General features: G+C 43.8%; 1 protein-coding gene across 1 annotated transcript; it reads right to left on the reverse strand.

Moving 5' to 3' along the window:
- Positions 1-2,359: 2,359 nt before the first annotated feature.
- Positions 2,360-8,679, reverse strand: tmx1 (thioredoxin-related transmembrane protein 1). The gene is made up of 8 exons (XM_030391693.1): positions 8,447-8,679; positions 7,930-8,045; positions 6,918-6,963; positions 6,023-6,151; positions 5,159-5,204; positions 4,807-4,908; positions 4,614-4,680; positions 2,360-4,447 (listed from the first exon to the last, which is right to left on the reverse strand). The coding sequence occupies exons 1-8, from the start codon at positions 8,647-8,649 to the stop codon at positions 4,215-4,217; spliced, it is 942 nt and encodes a 313-aa protein (XP_030247553.1). The 5' UTR covers positions 8,650-8,679; the 3' UTR covers positions 2,360-4,214.
- Between the last annotated feature and the right edge of the window lie 16,747 nt (positions 8,680-25,426).

The following is a 25,426-nucleotide window of genomic DNA, read 5'->3' on the forward strand; positions in this document are numbered from 1 at the left end:
CAGCTCCCCTCTTAATCCAGGTCCAGGGGGAGTAACACCACTCAGGAGACACGGGGAGGCCCCTCGAGGAACAAATCGAAGGAAATGTCAGCTGTAGCTTCACGTTTGCGACATTAAGTGCAACTGAACGTTTCCCGTCTCCTGCTCCCCGAAGTGCAGTGATACACTGGCAACCTTTATCAGCTACCTGCTTTTGTCATGTCCCCCGTTTTCCTCATGGAATCACATTTTTACAGTACATTTTACTCTTTTAAATCCTGTTCTATGTTTTTATTTTCCTTCTGCCTCTTGTCTTAATGCCTTTGGTGTCTGATGTCACGTCGTTAAAAGGTGCAACGCAGATAATCTTCCCTCGTCTTGTACTTTAAACACAACCAAACATTAGTACAAGGGTGACATCTGCTGGCAAGGACCAGCGCTCCTTATATCTTCAGACATTTAAAGAATATAATGATGTTGCTTATTAAATTATGCTATACAGTAACGTGCAAATCATTGTCCCTATCTTAAAAAAAATCCTAATTGATCATACTTAGATTGTGAATCCTTCTTCAACCTGTTCGCAACATGTAACAAAGTACATTTCTTACCGTCCTGAACAAGTTTATACCTTTACAGCTCTATTTTTCTGAAAGAAATATGGTACTTTTCACGCCACAACACAAATTTTACAGGTACAGTTACATTTTACTTTTCAGATTAAGATGTGACACAAGACCCAGAGTTACATTTATGCAATATTAACCAAACAGTATGTTAAGCGTTAAATCTAGCTCCGCCTCGAGCAGCTACGACAGTTAAATGATGCTTCCAAATTGATGCATCCGGACTCAAACTACACTTACTCTGTTATTACTTCTGTACTTGCACTTAAATGTACTTAAAGGAACTTTTGACTGGTTATAAAACAGCTTCAGTTGAATATTTCTGAACAGCAGAAGCAAATGAGACCTTTAGCAAGAAGATCGTTTATGTTTGTATGGTTTTTGTAGTTATTCTCCATGGGTTGGATACCGTTTCCATGTTGCAGCTTCAGGTTTCATCTTCATCTTGTTCCTCGTATTTTTACGTTGTCGTAGTGGTTCTTTTATTAAATAATCATCTGTATACTTCTTCAACTACTGCTGCAGTATGTACCAACCTTCATAGTGTGCAGATTTGCCTCTTCAACAACCCGTTTGTTTTTCTTGGTGCTTTCCCAGCACCATCTTTAATTTGAAATCTCCTCCTGCTCTGAGGAACTCTTCCATTTCCTTGAGGTTCATATTTCTGTTATTTAACTCAGGGTTCGTACACATTTTCCAAGGTCAAATTCAAGCACTTTTCAAGCACTTTTAAGGGTCATTTTCAAGATTTTCCAGCACCTTTTTGCTGGGGTAAAATACATATCTACAGGAATATATATACTCATGATTTTTTCTTATCACAATTATGTACATTGTATTACGCTCTAAACATCTAAAATTATGTTGCATAATAGCAAAAACAGTTATAAGGTCAAGCACTTAAACTAAAATCCAAGTACTTTTCAGACCTTGAAAACACAACATTGAAATTCAAACACTTTCAAGGATTTCAAGCACCCGTACGAACCCTGTTAACTAGTCAACGCAACAGAAGTGACACCAGCGCGACAGTGAGTCAGAGTTAAACCCTTTATTTAAAAGAAATGTTCAAACAATGAAGGAGCACAGCCGGCTCAGAGTAAAGTGTGAACGCTACAAGCTGTTAATAGTGGTCGGGTAAAAAAAAAAAACAACAACAAAAAATACAACCTGTTTTAACCGTCTCTGAAATGAGCAGTTCATTTATTTTGAGTAGGAAGCAGGATAAAAATAACACCAATCATCGTCAGCCAAAGAGTGAAATGTGTACTAAAAACACTCTCTTTTACACACACACACAAACTCTCTCTCTCTCTCACACACACACACACACACACACACACACACACACACACACACACACACACACACACACACACACACACACACACACACACACTGAAATGGATACAGGCAACTTTAAGTGGCATTAATATTTGAAAAAGATGCAGCCATGTGTTTATGATTTCAGTGAGGAACCATACCACAAAATGGCACTCGTTTAGATACATTTAACCTCAGAAGTCGAGGTTTTTGATTAATTTTGAGCCTTAAAATAAGTGACTACGTGGTTAGATCCAGTTAAAACAAGATTAAGATGAATTACACCTCCCTTTGCCAAGAGGACAACTTCATCAAGTCCTCTCTCACTGCTCCACAGAGCGGAGCAGCGTCAGGACGGATATGTCAGACTTTTCTCTGCATGTGACAATTTATAAAAAGCAGCTCCAGTCCCTAAATTGTGCCTCTTTTTAAAAAAAAAAAAAATTGTTCTGTGGCATACAGGTACTCTGCTGTCGACAACACATCTGGGTTCTTTCAGCAAACATCCTTTAATAAATCGGAGAATCATAACTAAACAATATCAACAAAAAGAAATAAAATTAAAACCTCACATTGATTGATTATATGATACATTACACAGACATACAGTATCTACACTACAACATTCACCAGGCTGTTGATCTGCGGTGAATATTGTTTCTTTTTTTTGATTCAGCGTCTAACCTCGTGTGATCTAGTTTCCTGCTCAGTCAGACTGAAAAGCTTTTGGTGTTATTACTGAGCGAGCACACAACGATCTATTTAAGGGGTTCCTGCCCCATTTGTACCTGTGCAGAGAGGACGCACACATTACAGTCAGAGGGAAACAATTAAGAAATTAAGATTCAAATCTCCCTGTCCTGCGTTTAAAGGATAAATTCAACCATGGACAAGGAAAACTCAGTCAATGACTCGATGTAGAGCCGGTGGAAAGTCAGGGGAAGTCTCGCGGTCCACAAAACATTCCTGCTGCAAAACAGCATCGACTTGTAGTTGAGTAGAATGGGACTTGTTTTAAAATGTAAAGAATCAACCGAACACCAAAAATATAACCCCGAAGTCTTGGATCATGTTAATTAGTTGTATGGAGCTATTTTATGGTGGTTTATGGTGGACTTTTTGCATTTGAAGACAAGTCCCCATCTACTGCTGTGGAAACTTCACCTGACTTTAGTTTTTGTTTTCACTTTGATCCCATAATTAGCTGTTTTTGCTCCCCTAACACTGCAGCACAGAGTCTTAAATTACTGCTAACTCACACCAAACATTTGCTACTGCTCCTGCGTCACATTAAAAGCATTACTCCGGCGACTCAAGAGGCGGCTTTCATTGTGAAGCCCGGTTTGTCACCCAGGTTAGCGCCGACCACAACCGTTTATCAGCATTGGTCATGTTCAGCAACATTATTGATCGTAGCTCCTTAGAAACGAGCTGCAGGTGACGCCTTCCTACTCCTCAACAAGGTTACCAACTCTACTTTGACCCGCTGTGCATGAATCTCCTGACGCTCTCTGCAGCACGACACCGAACTGCAGCTGTAGCCATTATCAGCTTTATGAAAACAATACAAGTCCGTTTGGTTTCCCTGAAATCACACATCAGTTGAACTTTTCTTGCATTTCTGAAAAAAAATATCTGCTTGAGTGTTTGCTGTAGTATTAAACCACACTTGCCGTTACCACGGTAACCACAGGTGTAACTAACATCGCAGGGTTATTTCTTTCCCTCTTTGCCCTTTAAACTGTACACTGAGTGTTGAATGGAGTGTGAACGTTGTCCAGTTGGTTCAAACCGTCCGGGTTTGTAAAATATATGTAACATAGGATAACTATATGTATGTATGTATGTATGCGTTAGCTGAATAGTAAAATCTAACAAAATAATCCTCAAACAAACCTGGTATAATGATTCAGAGATAAACATATAATAACACATGACTCTTTAAAAAAAAAACGATGCATAGCATAAACAACATTGCAAAATCCATCTCTGCTGCACTTCATACCTAAACCTCAGCCAGGCGACGTGTTTCCACGGGTGAAAACAGGTGTCAGGAGTGCTTGTTCCGGGTGGAGCCTGGTGGTGAGAGTCTTGAAGCGATCCCGTTAAAAACAAGGGAAGGAGAAGAAAAGAAGCGAGGGGGCCCAAAGGAGGAGGAGGAGGAGAAGGGGGGGTTAGGGGGAGATTTAGGGCTCCCTGCTGTAAACACTGCTGCTCAAGACCAAGGCTCCTCCGACTCCATTGACTCCACGCTCTTCTTAAAAGGAGTAGGGGTCTCGTGACTCTCTAAGTGTCCTCCTCGTCGTCTTCGTCGTCACGGTTGCCCACCACCCTCTTCCTCAGGGCTTCGTCAGAGAAACCATGTCCCTTCGGTTCCGGGCGGCCCTCTGGGGAGCCTCTCCTCCTCCTCCACATATCCTCCTGCTCGTCCTCCTCTTCGTCGTCGTCTTCCTCGCCGTCAGCCTCGTGTTCGTCCTCTTGCTGTTGGAGTAGCCTCGCCTGCTGCAGTGACTGTTTCTCTGCAGAATAACATTCAGGAAAAAACAGTCAGTGACCGCTCAAAACCAGCAGACAATCGGTACATTTTTCTTCTAATCTGTGCATCGCTATTGCCATTTCTGTATATAAGTTACATGTGTAAGAGCTAGTAAACGATTATTTAGTATGATCACACATGAAACTCACTCTGATAGTAATCCGGAGAGGAAAATCGCCGCGAGGGGAAGACGAAATCTGCGATGAACACCAGCAACTGCAAAGGCAAGCCGAGAATAACAATTAATTTACTGGCAATAAATGTGCTTATGAACACTGTGAGAGCATTAACTGTAGTGTTACTGTTTTAAAAATCACGAGTAAGCGCTGTAAAACTACTCACCAGTCCCAAAGCAAGACCCGAGAACAGAGTGGCCAAGCCAAAGATAACATAGGAGCCCCAAACAGGGATCCCCAGCTGCTCGGTCATGTAGTTATGGCAACGCTGGACAACACATGTAATCGGTCAATAACAGCAAATATAATTGTCTCAGCTACATGTCAGAAAAGTCTCATTTCTTCCTCTCTATTGTGTCAGCCCTGTTTCCTGCTTTTTGTTATCTCCTCGTGCAGTTTCACATTGAGCAGCAAATTCTTCTCTAAACGGACTGAGGGAAGTGAAATAAACGCCATCCTAAATATATTAACCGACATGTTTTTCAGTCAGCACTACCAAGAGTGAAATCCTCACTTACCCGGATAAACATGGAGAGCTTGAACAAGGCGGACATGGAATTCATTCTGCCAAAAGAGGACAAAACGGCAGCATGTAATTCAGCAGGGATTTGTCAAAATAAAACAACAATACAAAGCCTGGACACAAAAACAAAACTACAGGGAGGGGGTGTTTGAGGTTTGGATTTTAAACCAACAAAAGACACTAAAAATAGAGCAAACAGAGAAGGTATCTGATGTTGTTTTCTGTTATTTCAAAAAGAGATACAACCATTGGACTGTTACTGTGATGAGAAAAGAAAATACTATCTTTATTATCACCGGGGAAAACTGAGAAATGGTGAGGCTGCATCCATAGGACAAGGTGATAACAATATGAATAAAATGTATATCAACCAGAAGAGATTCTTTTGGTATATACCTACAATATATCATAATGTTTACCAACACTAATGCCGAGTAATGATTCATATTTAATAAATTCAGGCCATATTTTGGTACCTGAGAGAGAAAATCTGTATCAGTCCTGCAGCTTGTCCAAATCACAGTGTGTCTGGGTAAAGGTGAGCTGAAAACTGTCACAGGAGTGTCCACTATTTTTAAAAAATTTGACACAGACAACGCCTGATGCAATATTTGGTAATGTAAGGTTGGTCACGACAGCCTGACAAACCTCAGAAAACACCTGCTCAAAGATAAAATATATCTACAATCTAAAGAGTGTACTGTGTTTGACATTAGTTCGCCTGCAGTCAGCGCAGAAGAATTTCAAACATTCGTGAACACCGAAACCTAAATGAGGCTTCGACAACGTCATCGACAACTAGCTGGATAAGATGTTGTAGACCTTTCCCTCATATGTCCGGGTAAAACTTTAAACTCACAGAATGGAAGACGGCCCCAACCAAGAGGAGACTGGCTCCACTGCTTGCCATTTCTGCTCATCGACGAAGCTGAGGAAGTCGTCTTTAGTGCGAGCTCCTTGGTACTTCCTGAAGACGCCGTCCTTACAGCTAAAACACAAAACAGAAACATGCTGCTGAATTTTGTCACTTTAAGGAACAGCGCGGTGTTTTATTTGATGTGCATGACCCACATTTTCTGTAATGGAAATCTCATTAGGTGAGATGTTCTCTCAGCACTATTTCTGTCCTCAAAGTTGGCGAGAAATAGTGCTGAAAGAACAGGATGATAATCAAGAAAATGAATCAGCAAAAATCTTGAGACTCAATTAACCATTTAGGTAATTTATCAAGCAAAAGTCCTTCCCTGGTTCCAGCGTCTAAAAAAGGAGGACAATCAGTTTAAAACAATTTTATTAATTTGATGGCTCGTTGGATTCAGGACTGTAGTTCCACTTCATCACTTCCTGTCAAGTATAGATGGAATAGTTAACATAATAAATGCCAGATCAATCAATAAACATTCATTGCATCCCTTGACAGAAGCTATTTTAGCCCCCAATGTGGCATATTTCTGAAATTCACACCTCATTTATGCTTAAAAAATCTAAACTTCCCCTCTCCCTCTTCTGATTATGTCTAAGCAAATTATGTAAACAATATATAGGCTAGTCATGATAAAATCTTATTGTGAAATATACTTCACAGAAGAGCGAATAGTTTACTTACACTTAGTGGTTCAACTAAGTATAAATAAACTGTTAGCTCTTCTGTGAGGTATATTTCACAATAAGATTGGCGTATTTTATTTCAAATGGTGCACATTAGTCTCACAGAAGAGGAAGCAATAAAAACCACAAAAAAAACAAGAACTTACTGGTAAATAGTAGGAAGTGAGGTGATGATGAATCGCCCACTCAGACCTACAGAAGGAGCAGACGGGTGCTGTCAGTGTGCAGGAAGGAACAGCCTGACTCATAGCTAAACTGAACGGACTCTCAGACTTGGCAGACGGTCTGAATTATTTGTCTGAAAGCAGCTGCAGAGCACCACGGGCTACCATTAATATTGATATTTTTCACAGGGCAACACACAATAAAGCAGAATACTTTGGCCTTGATTTGAATACCACTGCTAAATCTTATTTTCCAATATCTTGACTTGCAAAAAATGCAATGTGGGTGCTAACAAGCGGAACGGTGGACGGGGAGCTTGTAATAAAGTGGGAACTGTCTTTAATGCAATTTGTGTTTTAATGGTGCAGATGGAATAAATAAGCCATTTCAAGTCTGGGTTTGAGCTGCAAGGAGTTTCAAAACTGAGCAAAAACACTGCAATTCTGATCTTCCATTTAGATTTCTTTTAGCCAGATCGCCCACCCTCCCCTACTTTAATTTAAGCCGTGATAGTTGAATGTTTTTTCTGTTGAACCTGTTTCAGAGAGGTGTTGACTCAACTATAAAGGGATTGTGTAGGCTGTACTTTGTAGTGCTGTTGAATTATAGTGTTATATACCAAAGAGATGTTTCTTATATTTAGTCCAAGGTCATCATCAATGGAAAAATGGCGGACAAAGTATTAGAAACACATCCTATCCTGTTGTAATAGTTAACAGAGTTTATAGTAAATTACAGTACAAATACTTATAACAACAATAAACTTAACAGTGCCCACAAGGAAGCCCTTTCTTGGAATATCTGCAACATTTGCAGTTACAACAAAAACATGATGAGCCTTGTCTTGCTGGTGTTTGCTGCAGAGCTGTTTGTGCTACTTTGCACTGTCATTAAGTACAGTAGAGATATCCAGCCCTGCCTTTGAAGGCTATGTTTTGTTATGCATGACAAATCAAACATGGTGCCAGCAGATACATGTCATGTCAGGCCTACCGGGCTGATCCGTCACGTCCACCTTGGCTATGTTGACCCCCATGTCCTCCCCCCAGTCCGCAAACTCCTTCCACACCGGCTGCAGCTGCTGGCATGCGGGGCACCAGGGTGCGTAGCTGTGGGGGGTGAAATTTCACAGGTGAAGCTTCAGGAACAAACTGCACAATCACGTACATGAAGGTGTAGATAAGCATAGTGCACCAGCTTAAAATGTACTGATGACCTGATTAGCTGCTTGTGTACTTTATGAGCCTGCACACTGGCTAGCATACAACTCTGGTAAGCTGGTTAACAGTTGGCTAAAGATAGTTGTTAGCATAGCGGCACATTTTAACAACTTGTCAGGACTGAATGACAACAGACACGATAATAATCACATTACACAGAGCGATTAGGCTTGAATTTGATGGGAAGCGGAGCGTGCCCTCGTTTCCACGAACTCAAAATAGCTAAAGTACATGACAGCTAGCTAGCTCGTCTGTTAGCCGTTAGCAATGGACGTTAGCAGGACACTGACAATTCAATCATCCATTCTCCTGACAGGATTTCCTCCCAGTTCTCGTCGGTCACTTCTCTGAGGCTGTCCCGCTTTGCAGAGGCCGGCAGCGACGGTAGAAACATCGCCAGAAGTAAACAGCATATCAATGAGCGGTGTGTTGTTCGCCGTGTTAAAGGAAACATTGCTGAGCCTGAGCTCCTGCCTGCTAGCAAACACGCCATGTCTGTTTCAGACAGCCCGCTCTCACTTCCGGTATGCGCCCAAACGTCTGAGTCATTATTATATTATTATTTCATTTTATTAATGTTGTTATTATTAATATTGTCATTATTATTATCAATATTATTATCAATATTATTATTATTACTACTGTATTTTTTTTTTATTACAACTAAAGGAAAAAAATAGTGTAAATAGTGTAAACGCCTTTTGCCAGCAGGGGGCGCCATTGTCCGTAAAATAACTCAAAATGGAGGCGCATTTGACTGTTGCAAGTGAGGGAATAGTATGATGTATTGCAGACATATGGCAGTATATATCTAGATCTTAAATGTAACTGGTTATGCCAATATTAGGCAGTAAAAGAAATCAATATAATATCAATATATCATCTAATATGCACTTTTTTTTTGCAACAATCCCTCACATGTGGTCATCAAACGCTTGCAACAAAGTTACGCACCTAACTGAGGCAGGATATTTGACAGTTTAACTAAGTGTCAAGTTTAAGTTGATATCAAACAGATGAAAGTAAAATCTGTAGCTAAACAACGTTAACCAGAAAATGTGTTTTTTTTTATAGGAGAAACATGATTTATCGACCAAACGCCCTCCAACAGTGACTTCCGTTGGAACACAACTATTTAACACTTGTTTTAATGTAAATGTATCACTTGCAGCAGCTTTAAGTTTGGTCACGTTCGCCCACTTTCTTTCCTCGCAGTCTGACTCTCCAGCCGTCGTTATAGCAACAGCCGAAAAGTGAACCACACACCGTCACCGTGGAAATCTTTAAGTATTAATCAGTCTGAGGGTTGTGTGAAAGTTTCTGCTCCCGATTCATTCCAACAGCATGTGATCACTGTTTAGATCTGAGAAGGAACCACGTCCTCCGCTCAGAGTCTTCAAAGCTCTCTGCAGTGTTTTGAACGAGAGCCGAGTGAAACCGATTTGATTTGACCTGAAGGTGAAGTGCAATCCTGTTAGGCTCCACCGTCTAAAGAACGCCAAGCTAAATCTCCCCCTCGACGTTTTCATTTGTCTGAAAAAACCTTGATGCAACTTTGAAGAAAAAATCACGACTGCCAAATATGCAAACATCCTGCCATATTCTCAAAGGCTGCATCAGCTGATCTCTCTTTCCGTCTCTCCATCAGTCAATCCTCACATTTCCTGTGTTTTAAAGCAAAAACATGATCTTTTCCTGATACTAACCGAGTGGAATTTGTGCGTAAACATAACCAGAACATAAACACAGACTTTTCACAAGTTGCATTTGTCAAATTAGACAAGAACAAGAAATAATATGGTCTTTATTAAAAATTAAACAGAAGATAAGCACACTTCAAATCGAAGACGTCGTCCTTAGACCCTCGATTCAAGTGAGGAAAAACAATCTATATTGAGAAAAAGAAAAGCTAGAGGAAACTTCAGGAGCCCTCTCCCAGGATGGACAGACGTGCAACAGATGTGTCATGTCCAGAACAGAACAACAAAATCATAGTTTACAAAATTGCATCGACAGAAATCTGATACAGTAATTCAGTATGTGAAGTGTGTGGATCCACTGGGACGACTGAGCGGGTCCAGGCATCGCCAAGTGGAACCAGAGTCACACAACCTCACAAAAAAAAAAAAAAACCTCAAAAATAAAAGCCAAAAGTTAAAGAAATGCAATGTCAATCAGAAATAAACCGTAATAGCTCAGCGTATCAGCCATTTATTCTTGCTAGTTGACGACAAGAGTCACAATTAATCTCTATTAAACAACATTTTCGTGTCGTGTGGTGGTCCCCGTGGACAAAATCTGTACGAGCACCCGACATCCTGTCCTGCAGATCTGCATCTCTCTAGTGTTTGCATTTGTTTTGGGAAGCGAGCAGCGTCTTTCCTCCGGCTGTGAGACTCCTCAGTTCATCCTCAGCACTCCAACATGAAGAATAGTGTACATATTATGACACATCAGCTCAGATATGAGACGAAATTTAGAATAACTGTTAACTATTTGGAAAAAGTCCACTTGCTGATGGCGTTGTTTGCTTTTGAAGGTCATAAAGAGGAATTACTATTAAATTAAAACTGTTTTCTAACCTGTTAAAAGCTCCTTATTGACCGTTGAATCAGCGGGAGGGCTGAGGGTGATCACAGGTGCACCAGAGAGCACACTTTAATTTGGAATGTCTGCATGAACATCACTGACGAACTTCCACGCGAACTGACGGGAAATCTCGCCAAGTTTCTTCTCTGGGATTCGTTTTTCTGCCAAACCGCTCGAGAAAATACAGAGAGCAGATTTCAATCCGAGCGACAGATGATCCCCCCACTTCTAAATCTCGACTCCGCCCTGTCACTTATGAACTTTCGTGTTTCTGAGCATGTGTGTGTGTGTTTGTGTGTCAGAGTTGGAGAGAGAGAGAGAGTCAATCAGCCCGCCTGTGTTTCTCTGCCTGAGAGGTTTCCACTCTGAGTGAATCCGCGGAATGAGAGCAGTTATTATTGCCGGGAAAACCTGCAGGCAGATTGCGATGGCAGCCGGTTATCAGCGCACCTCACGCTCTAAAAATACCCTCCAGATGACATCCTTTTGTGCCCCTGCCGTCGCCCCCCCCCCCTTTTCTCCAGCCATCAGGCTCTGCTCCACTTACAGCGCAGAAAGAATCTCCTTCCTCCTCGGCACTTCAGCTTAATGTGGCAGTGAGGAGAACAAGTGGCAGGCCGGGGAGTTGTAACGCTGTTTTGTGTTGCTCTCTCCAACTCCATTACTCTGCTGCTGCTGCTGCTGCTGCTGCTGCTGGTGGTTTAACAGCAGGAGCACTGTGTGGCATTTTTCTTTTTCTAAACCGCGTTGCTGATCAATCTGTTGGCCCCACACACTTCAGGCGGTTCACATTCAAGGTGGAATATCACGACGGCCGCTGAACACATTTCCCGCACCTCTCCCGTTAATGGTGCTTTCAGCCGGGCCCCTCGCTAAGAGTTCCTCTGAAGGACCCGCTGATACAAGACGCCCGCTCGCACCAACAAACAAACACACGCTCGCCTGCGGAAGATTTTTTCTAATTTTACATTTAATTTGCTGCCTGATGGCTGGCCAGAGGCCGATTGTTGCCATGGCGACCGTGTTACAGTGCAGCTGCAGACTGACTGCCGGTCCTCAAACCATTTTCTATGAAACGCGTTTTCTCCGGGCTTTGAGTTTATACATCACTCGACACCATTACAGGGACCTCGAGGTGAGATCGTTTCGTCTGTCGCTGCTGCAAAAAGATCAGGACTGAACTCCGCAGCTCAGGCAGATGAAGTGCTAGTGTTGATGCAGTTGGTTCGCTAAACAGCAATCTAGTTTCCGCGATTTAACGAAAGCTCATTGATTCCCAGGAGATTTCAATCACAGGTCGCGACATCTTCTGACTCTGCTGTAGCCCGAAGTCTCTCAACGTCTTTCGTTGAAGACAGTTCCGTGTTTGTTAACATTTAAAGGTCCATAATGACAAATCAAAGTCTCACATTTGTGCAAGCGCATTCATTAGAAGTCATGAAATGTGAGAGAGATGTTAAACACTGTCATCAGCACAGCGGAGGAGTGTGTGGGCGGCTGAATTCAGATGAGCTGCAGCAGGGTTGGAAGCAGCTGATGACCTATTCGCTGCTGGAGACGCATTAATGCTGAATGATTGATCTTCCTGACGACGTACGGCACTCCTATCGGGGTTTTGTTTCTGCCCTGTACGAAGCGGAATCGGCGCTTCCCGAGGCCTCTCCGCGGCGGAGGGACTCGGGCATACCTGTGAGCGAGAAAGATTAGCGTGGCAATTGCATCTAAACACCAGCTGTGCCAGGATCCCCGTCAACATCTGGAGCCACCGGAGCGGTCCTCGGCCCCCTGTGAGATTTCGTACCGTGCCCCGTGTCCTGTCGTACATCTTACTTCCAGCGGTTCAGACCCTCCAGAGAGAGTGTCACAGCCAACTGCTCGCACATTGCGAGCTTCAGGCGGCGACGACGACAACAACAACATCATTCGGCGTGCTCCAAATTAGATCTTAATTATGAGAGGATGTGTCGTGAGAGAGCAACCAGGTGTTGATTAACGCATCTTACGCACGTCACGGCTTTCAGATTGGACGCTTCCCGTTTTAATTTGTGTGCTCGTGTGTTGTGTTGTGACCTCCCACTTCCTGTCTTTGTCTTTTTCCCACTTCCTGTCTTTGCTCCTTGTGTCTATTGTTGCGGTCCTGCCCGTGCTCCTCAAGCTTCACCTTGGTTTGTACTTCAATCATCCGTCTTAAAAATCATCTAATAGTAGTTTTCTGTCTCCTGCCCTCTAAGTCCACCGAGGCTCCGCCATAAGTGACTGTCCTGGCTTGTCACTGCAGTGCTCTGAGGTCTGTCGGCAGTGTTGCGTGCAAAGGAAAGGAAAGGGAGCGTTGACGCACCGAGTGACGTAAGAGGAGGAGGCGTGTTTGAAAAGTGGATCAGTCGGACAGTGGGTCACTGGGCCGGGGGAGCGCCGCTGATTCTGCTGAGCTCAGCTCTCAGTCCGGCGTCCTGACGGGAGAAGCGGCTCTCAGATTTGATCTTTATTGACACTTTATGACTTCCACTAAGGCCGTGAAGGGCATAAATTACCGCCGCAAAAGTAATTGAATGTGTCAGTGCCTCGAGATTAACTCACCAAGGGGTTCATTTTGACCAAATGAAGTTCATTTTATTACGCCTGACTCGGCGAAAGACAGCCTGAATCGCCTGTGATCCTTCGCTCACGATCAGGTTCTTTTTCATTTTGCAGATTTTTGCAGAATGAAACCTCCTTAATGACCCCGTGCAATTAGGTCTCCAGTATAATTAGGGAACAAAGAGGCCATGAGGTGGTGAAGAACATTCATCTGTCCGGGGGGGGGGGAGAGAAGTCAGAGATATTCAAATGAGAATGACTTCATCGGTTGCTCTGCTTGTGTTTGTTTCATTCCACCCTGGCCTGGAGTTAGTGTGATGAATGTAAAGAAATTCCGCAGCAGACGCGTGTTTGCATCTGCTCCGTGGTTTCTGCGGGCTCACTGGGGTTTTGCATGCTGTCGATTAGTTCGGGAGCGTTCGTGGTTAATGGTGTGCAGCCTGGGACGCCTCTTTATGAGGCTCTGTAAATGTGTCAGGCATCAGCGGGGGGAAAGCCAAACTCCCCCGGTCGCTCTAATTGGATCCGCACGTGCCGAAGAAGGCCTGGATTCATTTGGAACAAAAGACTTTATCCGACTCATCCTGCACAGTCCGTCCTATTGTGCGCCGCTTTCAATTCCCTCACTTCCTCCCTTGAGCCGAACCAAAAGCGCGGCCAGGAACGGGCTCGCTCGTCACGGTGAGCTGGTTCAGAAAAGGGACAGTGGAGTTTTCAACCAAACACATATTGTGTGTCGTCCGCTACAGTCATAAACATGTTAGCTACGTCGCTGTGAGCAGGTTAGCGTGCCGATGTTAGCGATGCTTCGTCACAGAGCTGTTGCAGCTGTAGACTCTTAGGCCCAGATGTGAATGCATTGCGTGCGTCCATGGTTTTCTAGCTCCATCAGATAAATGGTTGGTGGCATTGTTATAATACCAGGATTTTCAGAGTGTTGCAGGAGAGACCACCACAGCCGAAGACGCCATATTGGGAATGTTCGGTCGCGTCAATGACAGCGGTGGATGTATGAGGATTGGAACGGGATTGAACCTTTGTCATGCTCACCTGCGTTCTCTTTCTATCAAACATTTTAATTCTCACTGAAGAAGAAAACAGGGTCACAACGACCCGGAGATGCCTGCAGTCCGGTGTCACGAGCTCAGCTACGAGAACCTCGGCTAGACTGTCAAACAGATCACCGTCGCTGAACACTGTTAATCTGCTGTGGACGTAAAACTCCCTCAAATAAAGATGAAACTCCACACTTTAACCTCATTAGCGCTTATTGAATTATCTGTGACTCAGATAGATTTATAGGAAAAGCTTGATTTTTGAGTCTCATTCCAAACTCGGCAAAAACAGGGTTGGGGCCGTAGGACGTGTTCGCTGCCACCCCAAAGCTTCAATGACTCAAAAATCAACTTTTCTGACAAACAGCAAGTTTAAGAAGGAGAGGAATCTTTACTTGAATCATATTTACTCCGGGCCTGTGATAGGAGAATTAACCTATTAACATAACGAGGTGTCCCTGAACTGAACACTGAACTGTTCGGGTAAAAAAAAAAAAAAACAGTGCAAAATGTGCAATCTGTTCACTTTTTAAAAACACGCTGCTCTTTTTCTTCGGCTGGCTGCACATCAGAGGACGACACGGTTGCATTTGGAAGGTGCCGTGCTTTCAGCTGCTCCTTCTCTCCCTTCACTTCACAGCCACGTCTTGTAACAGGCTGTTTTTACCGTAACACTCTGCTGTCGCCGCTGTGATCCCCCCCGAGGAGACATGCTACCAAATAAGCCTCTTCTACGCACACAGTGTACCTGAACATTCATCCGATCTAATTTTAAAAGCAGCGACGATTACAACGGCGGCTCTGTTCTCTCTTTGTCTGCGACTCAATGCGTGTGATTCACCCCGATCCAAATATTGAGGAACGCGGCTCCCTGTCTTCACCCAAACTTGGCGTCAGATGCATTAACGCTAAGAGCCCCCCGAGGAGGCCATTAGAGTTCACACGAGCTCGCATTAAGGCCGACGCTCCTGTACGGCAAGAGGTGTCGAACATGTGACATTAAAAGCAGCGAAACAAATTGCCTCCTCTGGTATCTCATCATGCTGCTAATGGCATATTTAATGGCGAGGCGTGAAACACACGAGATCGCTCGTCTGTCGACGCATAATGGAGCCGACAAACTCGGTCTGCTTCACATCAGATTTAAAGAGAGATGCAGCTCTGCGCCGTCTCTCCGGTTTGTGACCATGAAGCGTTGCTGTAACGTGGGCGTACGCCCGCTCAAAGGCTGTTGTGTGTTTTCAAAGGGCCTCCGGTTCTATTGATTCAAGTACAGTGCAGCTTCAGGTTATTTGATTGGCCAGACGGTTATATCTGGATCCGTGCACGGAGGCTGCGCTTCCCTGGAGTAAAAATTGAGTTTGTGGGAGATACATAGCCGTGACTCAGACTTTAAATCCATATTTTTTAGGAGTGATCGGTGGCTGAAAGTACTTAATTTTCTTTATTCAGAAGGACAGCAGACATTAATCAGCATTAGTGCAGAACTATCTGCGTCGTATGGCTTAATTTCATCCATCCATCCAATCCTTATCCTTATAAGTAGCCTGTGGAGCGATGGCCGTTTGTTTTTCGGAATAACGAGCCGTCGGATGAATTGGTTTTCGTTCCAGCTGGACACTTTTGGACTATCGTGGTTTGGGAACATTGGACCGTCAGGAATCTCTAATTCATGAATGTCAGTGATCCTGGGGCATTTGAGGCGAACGATCTCCCAAGTCGTCTCTGTTTTGAAATGGGGTTTAAGCGAAGGTTCGGAGTGCTGTCACTTCTTGAAATAATCATTTCAGATTTCCGCGCTCTGTTTGGCAAACACAGACGCTGTTTGCACTCCCCGCAGGCCCGTGTTGCTAAAATACCACCAATCCTGCTCATATTCATGAATAAACAGAGGAAGACTCTTATATAAAGCGGATATCTTTGTTTCTAAAAAGGCCCGATGCCCATAAAAGTACACCCATTCATGACTCAGTGACAGATGATGCTCACGCAGGCCTCTCCTGGTGTCTGAGCGAGAGGAAGGATTGTTGGAAGCAGTGGGTGGACAGCACAGGCAAAGAGTGAGCAAACAGCCGGAATAGCAAAAAAAAAAAAAAAAAAAAAAGTGTGGGAGGCGCACAATGGCGACTCATTCACAGACAGACTCCCACACAGACACACACTCATCAGATACCTTTAAAAATATACATTTACGTAACGCGCTTCCTGCCTTGGAGCAAAGAACACGAGTAAATCAGCTTCCTTCAACCAAAATAAACACGTCCTTTGAGAACAGACACCTCTCTCGGATGTGACGTTGCGGGCTGCCCTCGTCATAATGCGCCACTCAGGTTTATTGAGCGTTACGTCGCTTGTCAAGATGCCGAGTGCGTCGAGGACCCGAGCTGGCAAACCGAACTGAGTAATTTATCGATTCACGATGCCTCGTCGAGCGAACAAAAGATGGAAGATCCGCAGAGGTTTGGAGCCCGTCTCCTGCTTGAAATGTGTCCACCCACTTTTCCACGAAGAGGAGGAAAATTGCACGACGACTTTTTCAAATAATCCCACAGAAACCCCCCCAAAATTTCAGTCTTTACCTACTCACCCTCGAGCTGATGTGAAAGTCGGGTGAGGTTTTGAAGTCCACAAAGCGTTTCTGGAGCTTTGCAGCAAAAAAGTGTTGCAGCACAACTGAAGACGATGGGGACAACAAAAAAATGGCTCTATAGAGTTTGTTACATCCGGTGTAATCCAAGTCTCTGGAAGCCCCGAGAACGAATTCAACCAAATGATTTGAGAAGATGCTATTTACACCCACAGCCTGCAGTTGAGCTCGTGCACCCAGTCTGAAGTGGGTACACGCCAACACTTTTAGCTACGCAGCTACAGTGAAGACGGTGAAAATCACGTCTTTCCAAATCAATTTGGGATCTCATGGCTTCCGTACATTAAAGGAGAACTTCGGTCGATTTAAACATGCAGCTTCATTGCTCAAGCTACCCTTGACTTGCCAGTACCGAAGAACGGAGACTTAGCATTGAACGCTAACAGCATGGGGTCAGAACTTTACACTGTGTTTTAAGCGTCTTAACATGCTCCATATCTCACACCAAAAGGTATGCAACATCAGCAGACACCTTAGCACACAGCACTGTAGCGTGTATGACTCAAACTGAATAAAAAAGTAGTTAAAACAGTGTGTTTGTGCAAGGAGCTACCTACCTGTTTGTTGACATCGGCGTCTTCCGGTAGCTAGACCAAACTAGTCAATCCGTCGAGCGTGCACTTACTCCCTCACTGGCGGAGACGGAAACGTATTCCAGCATTTTCGTGTTTATGTTCATAATGTACATGTCCATGTTACAGCCTGTCATGAGCCATGAGCCTTACAATAGCCTGTTAAGCCTGTTAAGTGCACACTTGATGGATATGCTAGTTTGGTCTAGCTACCGGAACACACGGATGTCAACAATCAGGTAAGTAGCTGCTTGCACAAACACACTGTTTTAACTACTTTTTTATTCAGTTTGAGTCATACACGCTACAGTGCTGTGTGCTAAGGTGTCTGCTGATGTTGCATAACTTTTGGTGTGAGATGTGGAGCATGTTAAGACGCTTAAAACACAGTGTAAAGTTCTGACCCCATGCTGTTAGCGTTCAATGCTAAGTTTTTGTTCACGGAGCTCTGTAATGGTTTGACCAAATTTGTTCGCGTCTTCAGTACTGGCAAGTCAAGGGTAGCTTGAGCAATGAAGCTGCATGTTTAAATCGACCGAAGTTCTCCTTTAAGGTTTTGCCAGGTGAGCTGTTTCTTTGGTTGTTTTGTTACGTTTTAAAAAAGTCTCTATGTGTATCAGTTGTTTCGGAGAACACTGCATCGATGTTTTTACTGTTCTGTGGCAAACTTCACCCGACCTCCCATCATCGTGTGGGCGAGCAGACAACGACTGAACCTTCATTTTTTTGGGTGAACTTCTCCTTTGATTCTTTGACACGAGGCGGCCAGCCTCCAAATCAAATGTGACCTTTGAAACAATTCAGAAATAATTCACGTAAAACCAACATGCCAAAATTCCCAGTGCACCCCAGTTACATTCATTATAATTAGTGCGCTACGTCTACAGCTGTTTTGGCAGATAGCATACAGGAAATAAAAAAAAGGATTGTTACGGTTAAGTTTTTAATAGCTTTTTTTTTTTGTGACTGCTCTCATTATCTCAGGCACCAGAGCTTCTGCAACACAGTCCACCATTTCTATATGGTTTTCCAGATGCAAGCAGTTCCGCTATTTTTACACTTTTGTGACAAAACTTCATGTTGTCATGTTGTTTTCACGTGCGATTATTACTCTATGCTGTACATCATTCACTGCAGGATGTTTGATTGGAGCTCAGACAGTGTTCATTTTGAACAGAGAATGAACTATGTGTATTATGCGCCACTCTCTGTAGCTAATGTCATGATGTAATGCACAATATTAAATTATTATAATAACAAAATATTGCCAGTTGTAGCAGTTAACAGCTTAACTGTGTTTTTCTTCCTGCAATCCTTCATCATGTATTATAAAATATACTCTGGTTGTACAACCTTGGAGCAAGAGAGAAACACAATTTCTCATTCAGAACATAAGAACATGATTTCAATTTCTCACACCCTCTCTGTCGTCTCACACACAATCCCTATTCGGTGCAAGAAGAAGCACGAGAAGGTTGAGCCGAAGCCGACGTGAAGCTGCTGCAATCTGTTGCAACTGCTGAGATGAACTGTACATTTTTAATGCGGCTCAAAGCCTCGATGAAGAGTGATGACAGGGCTGCTTTTATGTGGATCGCGGGGGCTTTTTGTCGTGCTTGAAAGAGGATTGCGGGTCCGTCCCCCGCCATTGTACTGAACTCCTGTAGAGCAGCCCGTAAAAGAAAAAAGGTGAAAAGAAAAAGGGTAGGTACACGTGAAAAGAAGCGAGTGCATTTGTTTTAAAAAACACACAAACAGGACAGAAGAGCAGATTAAAAATGAATAACCTCAGCCATTAGAGGTACAGTATGTGTGCTGTTTCCCGTTTTCCGGCGTCTCCCTGCGGTACAGTAGACAGGCCTAATATTAGATCTACTGTACGGTGACATTTTAAAGCTGTCAGTGTCGGTCTGTGTAGGTTGTAGTGCATTAACACGGAGGTTTCCCAACAACCTCGGCTGCTTTTGGCCCATTTCAGCGTCTATTTTTGAGCTCTTTGCCTCTCAAAAAAGAGCCAGGAATAAAATAAAGGTCGACGTGGCCAGAGACAAGAGTAGCAGCTCGCGTTAGACCGTTCCGACCACATATCTTTTTTCAAGTCAGAGATATTGGGAATAGAAGAAACCATCCACTCAGTGTGTTTTTTTCCCTACTCATTTACATTTCCACAAGATCTGCTGCTTTCCAAGAAAAACATAAATCCAACCGTTCAATAATGAACCTTCACCTTGATTTATTCAGCCTGCCAATGCCGAGACTCGACTGTTGGCTTTCTAATGTCCTTCTCTGTCGGAGCCGGTGTTCACCACCGGGCCTCTTACCGCTCCCCAGGGGGGCCGACGGCTGCCGAGATGGGGGGAGGCGTAAGTGAGCAAACCGGCCGATCAATGGTCACCAAGCCAACCTCCCCGTCCTGATCTACTGTCTGTGGGAGGTCAACTCTCAATAGCAGAAAGGAGAGATTTACAAGGAGACCTGGGCGCGGACGGCCTTGAAGGGTGGAGGAATTAAAGGTTAGGCGAAAGGAACAAAGAAACAAGGGAAAGAGAGGATGTGGAGCGGAAATATAAGAATCTACAGTATTTTAGGAGCTTAATATTACTGGAAAATGTGTAATAATTATTTTTTTTTTCACCAGAATCCTCAGTGTGTCGACCCGTTTGCTCTCAACAAAGAGAATTTCTCTCTTTTTTTATCCCTCATACAGGCAATTGGAATCTAAAGACGACAGCGATATTACTTTTCTAAACAAGATTTTAATGTGAGAATACGTTAATAACTAAAATTTCCAGTATTTATCTACTTGGCTCTTTACGGTGGCCGTTATGGGTCATGCTGATTTTTCCCTTCGCCGCCTCTCTCTGGAGATTCATCCCGCGCTTCCCTCGAGCTAAAGGTAAATCGACGTCATAAACAAGTCCCACTTTTTCCGGAGCGAGGTTTTGCTTGTGGTCGAGCACAACAGGCGTTGAACCGATCAGTGACCTTCGAGCAATCAGCAGCTTCGGGCATGTTTAGGTGTGACAACCAGCGAGAGAAGTGATTTCTTAATCGTGAACCACCGCGGCGCCTCCTCAGGATTTCAGCACAGCTGCTGTAGAATCAGTGAACTCAGAGCTGGAGAGAATATTTTAAATATGAAATAACTCACTTTATCGGTTCTAGTCGCTGACGTTTTGCAGTTTGGAGAAAGTGGGGACTTACTTTTTTCCGTCCAGCCGCTGTTAATGGCTCTTCATATTTGATAAAGGTGTTAAACGGGGTTACATCTTTCATCTTCAGGCTGCTCCTCTGTTTTACTCCCAGTGGATTTCCCACGTTTTTACCTCCACCCATTAAACTTTTACTGGACCAGGATTCATTTCTTCCCCATTTATACCTTTTCCTTTTTAAAAACACAATCTTTAAAAGCGGCACACACTGCCTCCTTCTCCTCCATCTCCTCGTGAGGAATGAACACTGTAACATCACACAGGCACGTTTTTGCATCTTTGAGCTCCATTTTTTCCTGCACCTGTTCAGTTTTCACTAAATCGGAGGTAAACAAAGGAGTCCTCGAAGCCTGCAGTAACAGGAGCTGATTCTAGGAGCGGGGGGTCCCTGATGGATGCTGAGTGGGGGTTGGGGGAAGGAATGAATGTTTGGCATGAAGCTCGTGGAGCGATTTGCAACTGTTTCCTCTGAGGCGTTTCAGGTTCAAAATCACGTAAAGAGACCAGAAGATAAGAGGGTAAACAATACCAACGACAACATCATGACTCCTAATTTACTTTGCATATCTGTGTCGGACAGAATATTCATTATATCAGTCTTTGGAGGAGGGGAAAGGTGGAGCTAGTCAATAAAAAGGGCACAACTGTATCAGTCAAATAAACGCTCCCTCGACACATTGATTTCTCCGCGGCTCAACTGATGTCAAACTACATGTCGCGTAATGAGTCTGCCTCGGCCCGCAGGAGCTCAGAGCCGCTCACATCTGACCGACTGCATGTTTAACACACTCGAGAGGGTCGATATTTTTCCGCCCAGCTCTCAATACTCGGGTTTCTTTGGGTTAGGAGGACGCTGTTAAGAGTCCTCCCGTGCAACAGGGGGGGATCAGTTTAGTAGCAAAATCCCCAACCCACTCAGAATAGAAAAAAAAAAAAAAGAAAAATCATCAGTCTATTAATTGCAGCACAGATTCCCCGCTGAGAAATGTGGAGAGAGATGCTGCACGTGGAGGCCTTCCCCTGCTCACATGTCTCTTCAGGCAGCCCACACATGCTGTAAGATGACAATCGCACTTCTCCCGCGTTGCTATCCATTAGCGCTGCAGCAGTACGGCGCCAACTGCTTGTTTTGTTCGCTGTAACTTCCGTAACCACGGCCGAGCTCTTACAGGGAGGCCGTGCGCAACAAGCAGGCAGAAAAAAAAAGACACAATGGAGCACTTACGCCAATCTCAGCCGCAGTTCCAGCTGCTTTTGGTCTTTTTGTATTTTCACTGACAAACACGACTCCGGGAGGCAGAGAGCCAATCCAAACCAGTGGCCGAAGGAACGCATCATTAAGGCATTCCTCTGCAGCATTTAAACTCAGCGTGCAAAAAGGGAACACAAACAGGAGAAACACAAGTTCACTGGTGTCAAGAGATGCGACAGACTGGCGACTGAATCATTTTTCTTGTCAGCTTACAGTACCTGTCATCGGTCTGTAGTCATGGCTGGAGATATTCAGACCTCCCATGAAAAACAGAACATTTCTGCAGCTCTTTTTACAGAAACACTCAAAAACAGCTGGAAATAACGAGTTAAAATGACAGTTAACGGTACCATGAATCAACCCCGATCAACTTTTTTGAACTGTTACACATAACAAGCTGTAAACGGATTGAATATTCTCCTGGAGGTCGGATGAGTCGCCTGGTGCCAAACACCCGTGCGACCTTTGTAACTTTGCTATTTTTGCCTTCAGGCCGTGTTTATAAAGCTCCTGTTTAATATTCGCTCACTCCCACTTCCTCTTCAGGATATTATATTAATCTCTGGTCCAAAGTCATGCTCCAGTACCATCAGCAGAAAAAAAACAAAACATCTCAGCTTTTTTGTTGACTGTCATTAATTCTGGAGCATATTGAGTTTAGAAATAATAATCATAAATACAAGGCATCAGTTCCCGGTTTCCTCCCCGAAGGCCTAATTTGCAAATATTGCATTAGGAAAGTGTATTTTTCAGGTCACTCTGAACAGAACAGATGGTCCTGAATCCATAAACATGAGTTCGTCTGAGGTTGGACAAGATTCTGCAGAGATGTCAGGAAGTCACCAGAGTGACTTTGGGCTTTGGTCGCCCATTGTGTTCGTTCTGCTACAGAGAAGCGTAATGGCAGATGGCGGTACGACTGTTGCGTAAGGAAAGGTTACCGGAGGTGATGCTTGGAGGCAGCGGTTTTAAAAACTTTCAGCAGTTTCTAAAGGTCAGATAAAGCCTGAACTTTGTCAACTGTGAAAGCACTTCATCAATGTGCAGAAGTGCCTAAAGATGTCCACATGGAGCGATTCTGCACATCTCTCTCCAGTCCAGTTCCGATGTTGAGTGCCAGCGTAGGAGGGAGGGTGCCCTGCATGTGGCGAGGCAAAAAGTACTGGTGTGGTGGATGGGTCTGTTCCAAGTCTGACATGTAGGACACCAGAGTGTTCCCTAACCTTACAGCCCCCATGAAACAGCTGGTGGAGTGTTATTAGCTGTATAGGGAGGGACCTGTCGCGGGTATTGATTTGGGTTAACAGCAGCCGATAGCGTGTCACACCTCCGCTCGTCAGCGGCACACGTGGTCCGACACTAACCACACTGCACGGCTAACATGGAAAACTACAACAGCGAGCATCAAACTACGATCCGTACATCAGGTTGGTGTTGTAACTGGAGGATGTTTATGGCCCCAGTCTGCAGGCTTTCATTGGGAGGCTGCTGGTGTGTGTTTCCTTTAGCAACAATGAAAGCAGCTAGAAGACTTCTGCAATTACAAAACTCCAAATAACCAAAGAATACCTGCAAAATGACTGTTTTGCAACTGGCATTAGTGTTCAGCTGAGACATAAAGCAATACATAAATGATTAAAAAGAAAAAAAAACACTGAATCTGGAGACTTCCCAACAAGAAAGGAAAGCCTCAGTCGCCACAATCTCCAACTGTAGTTGCTATGATACAACGGAAGGCTGTGCAGAAAGTGAGAAAAACATTCGACATAGAAATGTTTCTGAAAAACTTACCAGGCTGCGGCTGACAGTGTTCTCACTTCATATAAAGCATTTTTTTTTTTTTTATCTCAAAACCAAAGAAACTCCAGAGCTTGTTGAGAACGTACGTTTAGCTCACAGTGTAATTTTGGGCCCGGTGGAACCATCAGTTCTCTACAATTACACTGATTTCATCCTTTCAAGTGTTGTCAAAACCACGACTGTTGTTAAGCCAGAGCTCGGTAACAAAACAGCAGCCACTTCTGTTCATATCTCAACAATATCTCCGCTCCGTCCCGTGGAGATTCATATCTGGCTGCAAAGCTCCTGCAGTCTGTGTTCGTCTGTGCACAGACAGCTTGATGCCTCCGGCGCTGCAGAGGGAGTCCATGGTGAGGACGGTTATTAGACTCAGAGCAGAACACCAAGGAGATCTCAGCCCTTATCGATGGAGGGGCCGACTCCGATAAACTACGTGAGCTCCTTAACTGCAGGTTAACAATGCTCCAACTAACAAGCAGGCATCTTTTCTCTCATGTGAAAGAGATCCATGCGTCAGTGTTTTAATGAGCTTTCACACCGTCTGTGAGAAGTGAACTTGGAGTCGAGCACAATGCGTCCAGAGAAACATTTGTTTTGAGGCGAGGACAGATTTGTTTTGTCGTCCAATCACAGCAGGCCTCTCAAAATGTGTGCGAGCCAGTGTGCAATGAGGCTGAAGGAACAACATTCGTGTAAACATGATGAATGAATGAATGTAACTAAGTGCATTTACTCAACTACTGCACAATTTTTGAGAGAATTTCCATTTTTTTCTACAACTGCTCCCACTTGCACTACATTTTTGAGACTGACATTGTACTTTTTACTCAACTACATTTATTCAATAACTTAAATTACGTGTCACTTTGCAGATTATAGCTTTAACAAGCACTTTTAAATTGATTTATTTTATCAGTAATGACAAAAAAAAGAACACACTGACCCCAATAATCAAAAAAAAATATATATATATATAAATATATGATATATATAATACATACATGCTTGTACTGATGACTTTTGAGTATGCAATAGGAACTTTAAAATGTGTTTTGAAGCACTCTTTGTAAATTACTTTGGTAAAAGTGTATCCTTACTTACTTAACGTTAGCTTTGATAGCAAACTAGCTGCTAAGATTACCCAGCTGTCATATTCCAGATAGCATAAACTGTTTAAAATGATGACTAAGGATTTAAAGTTTAGTTTGGGTTGCAAAAATGTGACTTTTCCTTTAACTTGACCTCCTGATCATGTCGCCTCGTCACACGCCAGCTAATCAGCAGCTATTCGCGCGTCCCCACGGCGCCCCGTCCGTGTTGCTGCACACGAGGTCGCCGAAGAACTGAAACTCAATCAGGGACTCGGCAGCATTCTGGGACGTGATCAGAGAAAAGTAAAATCAGTGAAGATTTCCTCTCCAGTTAATGTTTGTGTGTGTCCTGGCAGCAGGAGAGAGAGCAAGGAGCTGGCACCGACTCGAGAAGACAGAAGACAAGATAGATTTAGAGGGATTGGCCGCTCGTCTGTTCGAAGGCAGCGAGCAGGAAGACGCGGCGCGGCCCCGA

This window comes from Sparus aurata, chromosome 16, assembly GCF_900880675.1.
Source record: "Sparus aurata chromosome 16, fSpaAur1.1, whole genome shotgun sequence".
Taxonomy (NCBI): Eukaryota; Metazoa; Chordata; class Actinopteri; order Spariformes; family Sparidae; genus Sparus; species Sparus aurata.

Excerpts from the sequence above, each read along its gene's own strand:
- tmx1 (XM_030391693.1), bottom strand. The coding sequence starts at position 8,649 with ATGGCGTGTTTGCTAGCAGGCAGGAGCTCAGGCTCAGCAATGTTTCCT. Across the intron at positions 8,046-8,446 it reads GGAGAATGGATGATTGAATT|CTACGCACCCTGGTGCCCCG; the intron begins GTCAGTGTCCTG and ends CACCCCCCACAG. Across the intron at positions 5,205-6,022 it reads TTGGGGCCGTCTTCCATTCT|AATGAATTCCATGTCCGCCT; the intron begins GTGAGTTTAAAG and ends CTCTTTTGGCAG.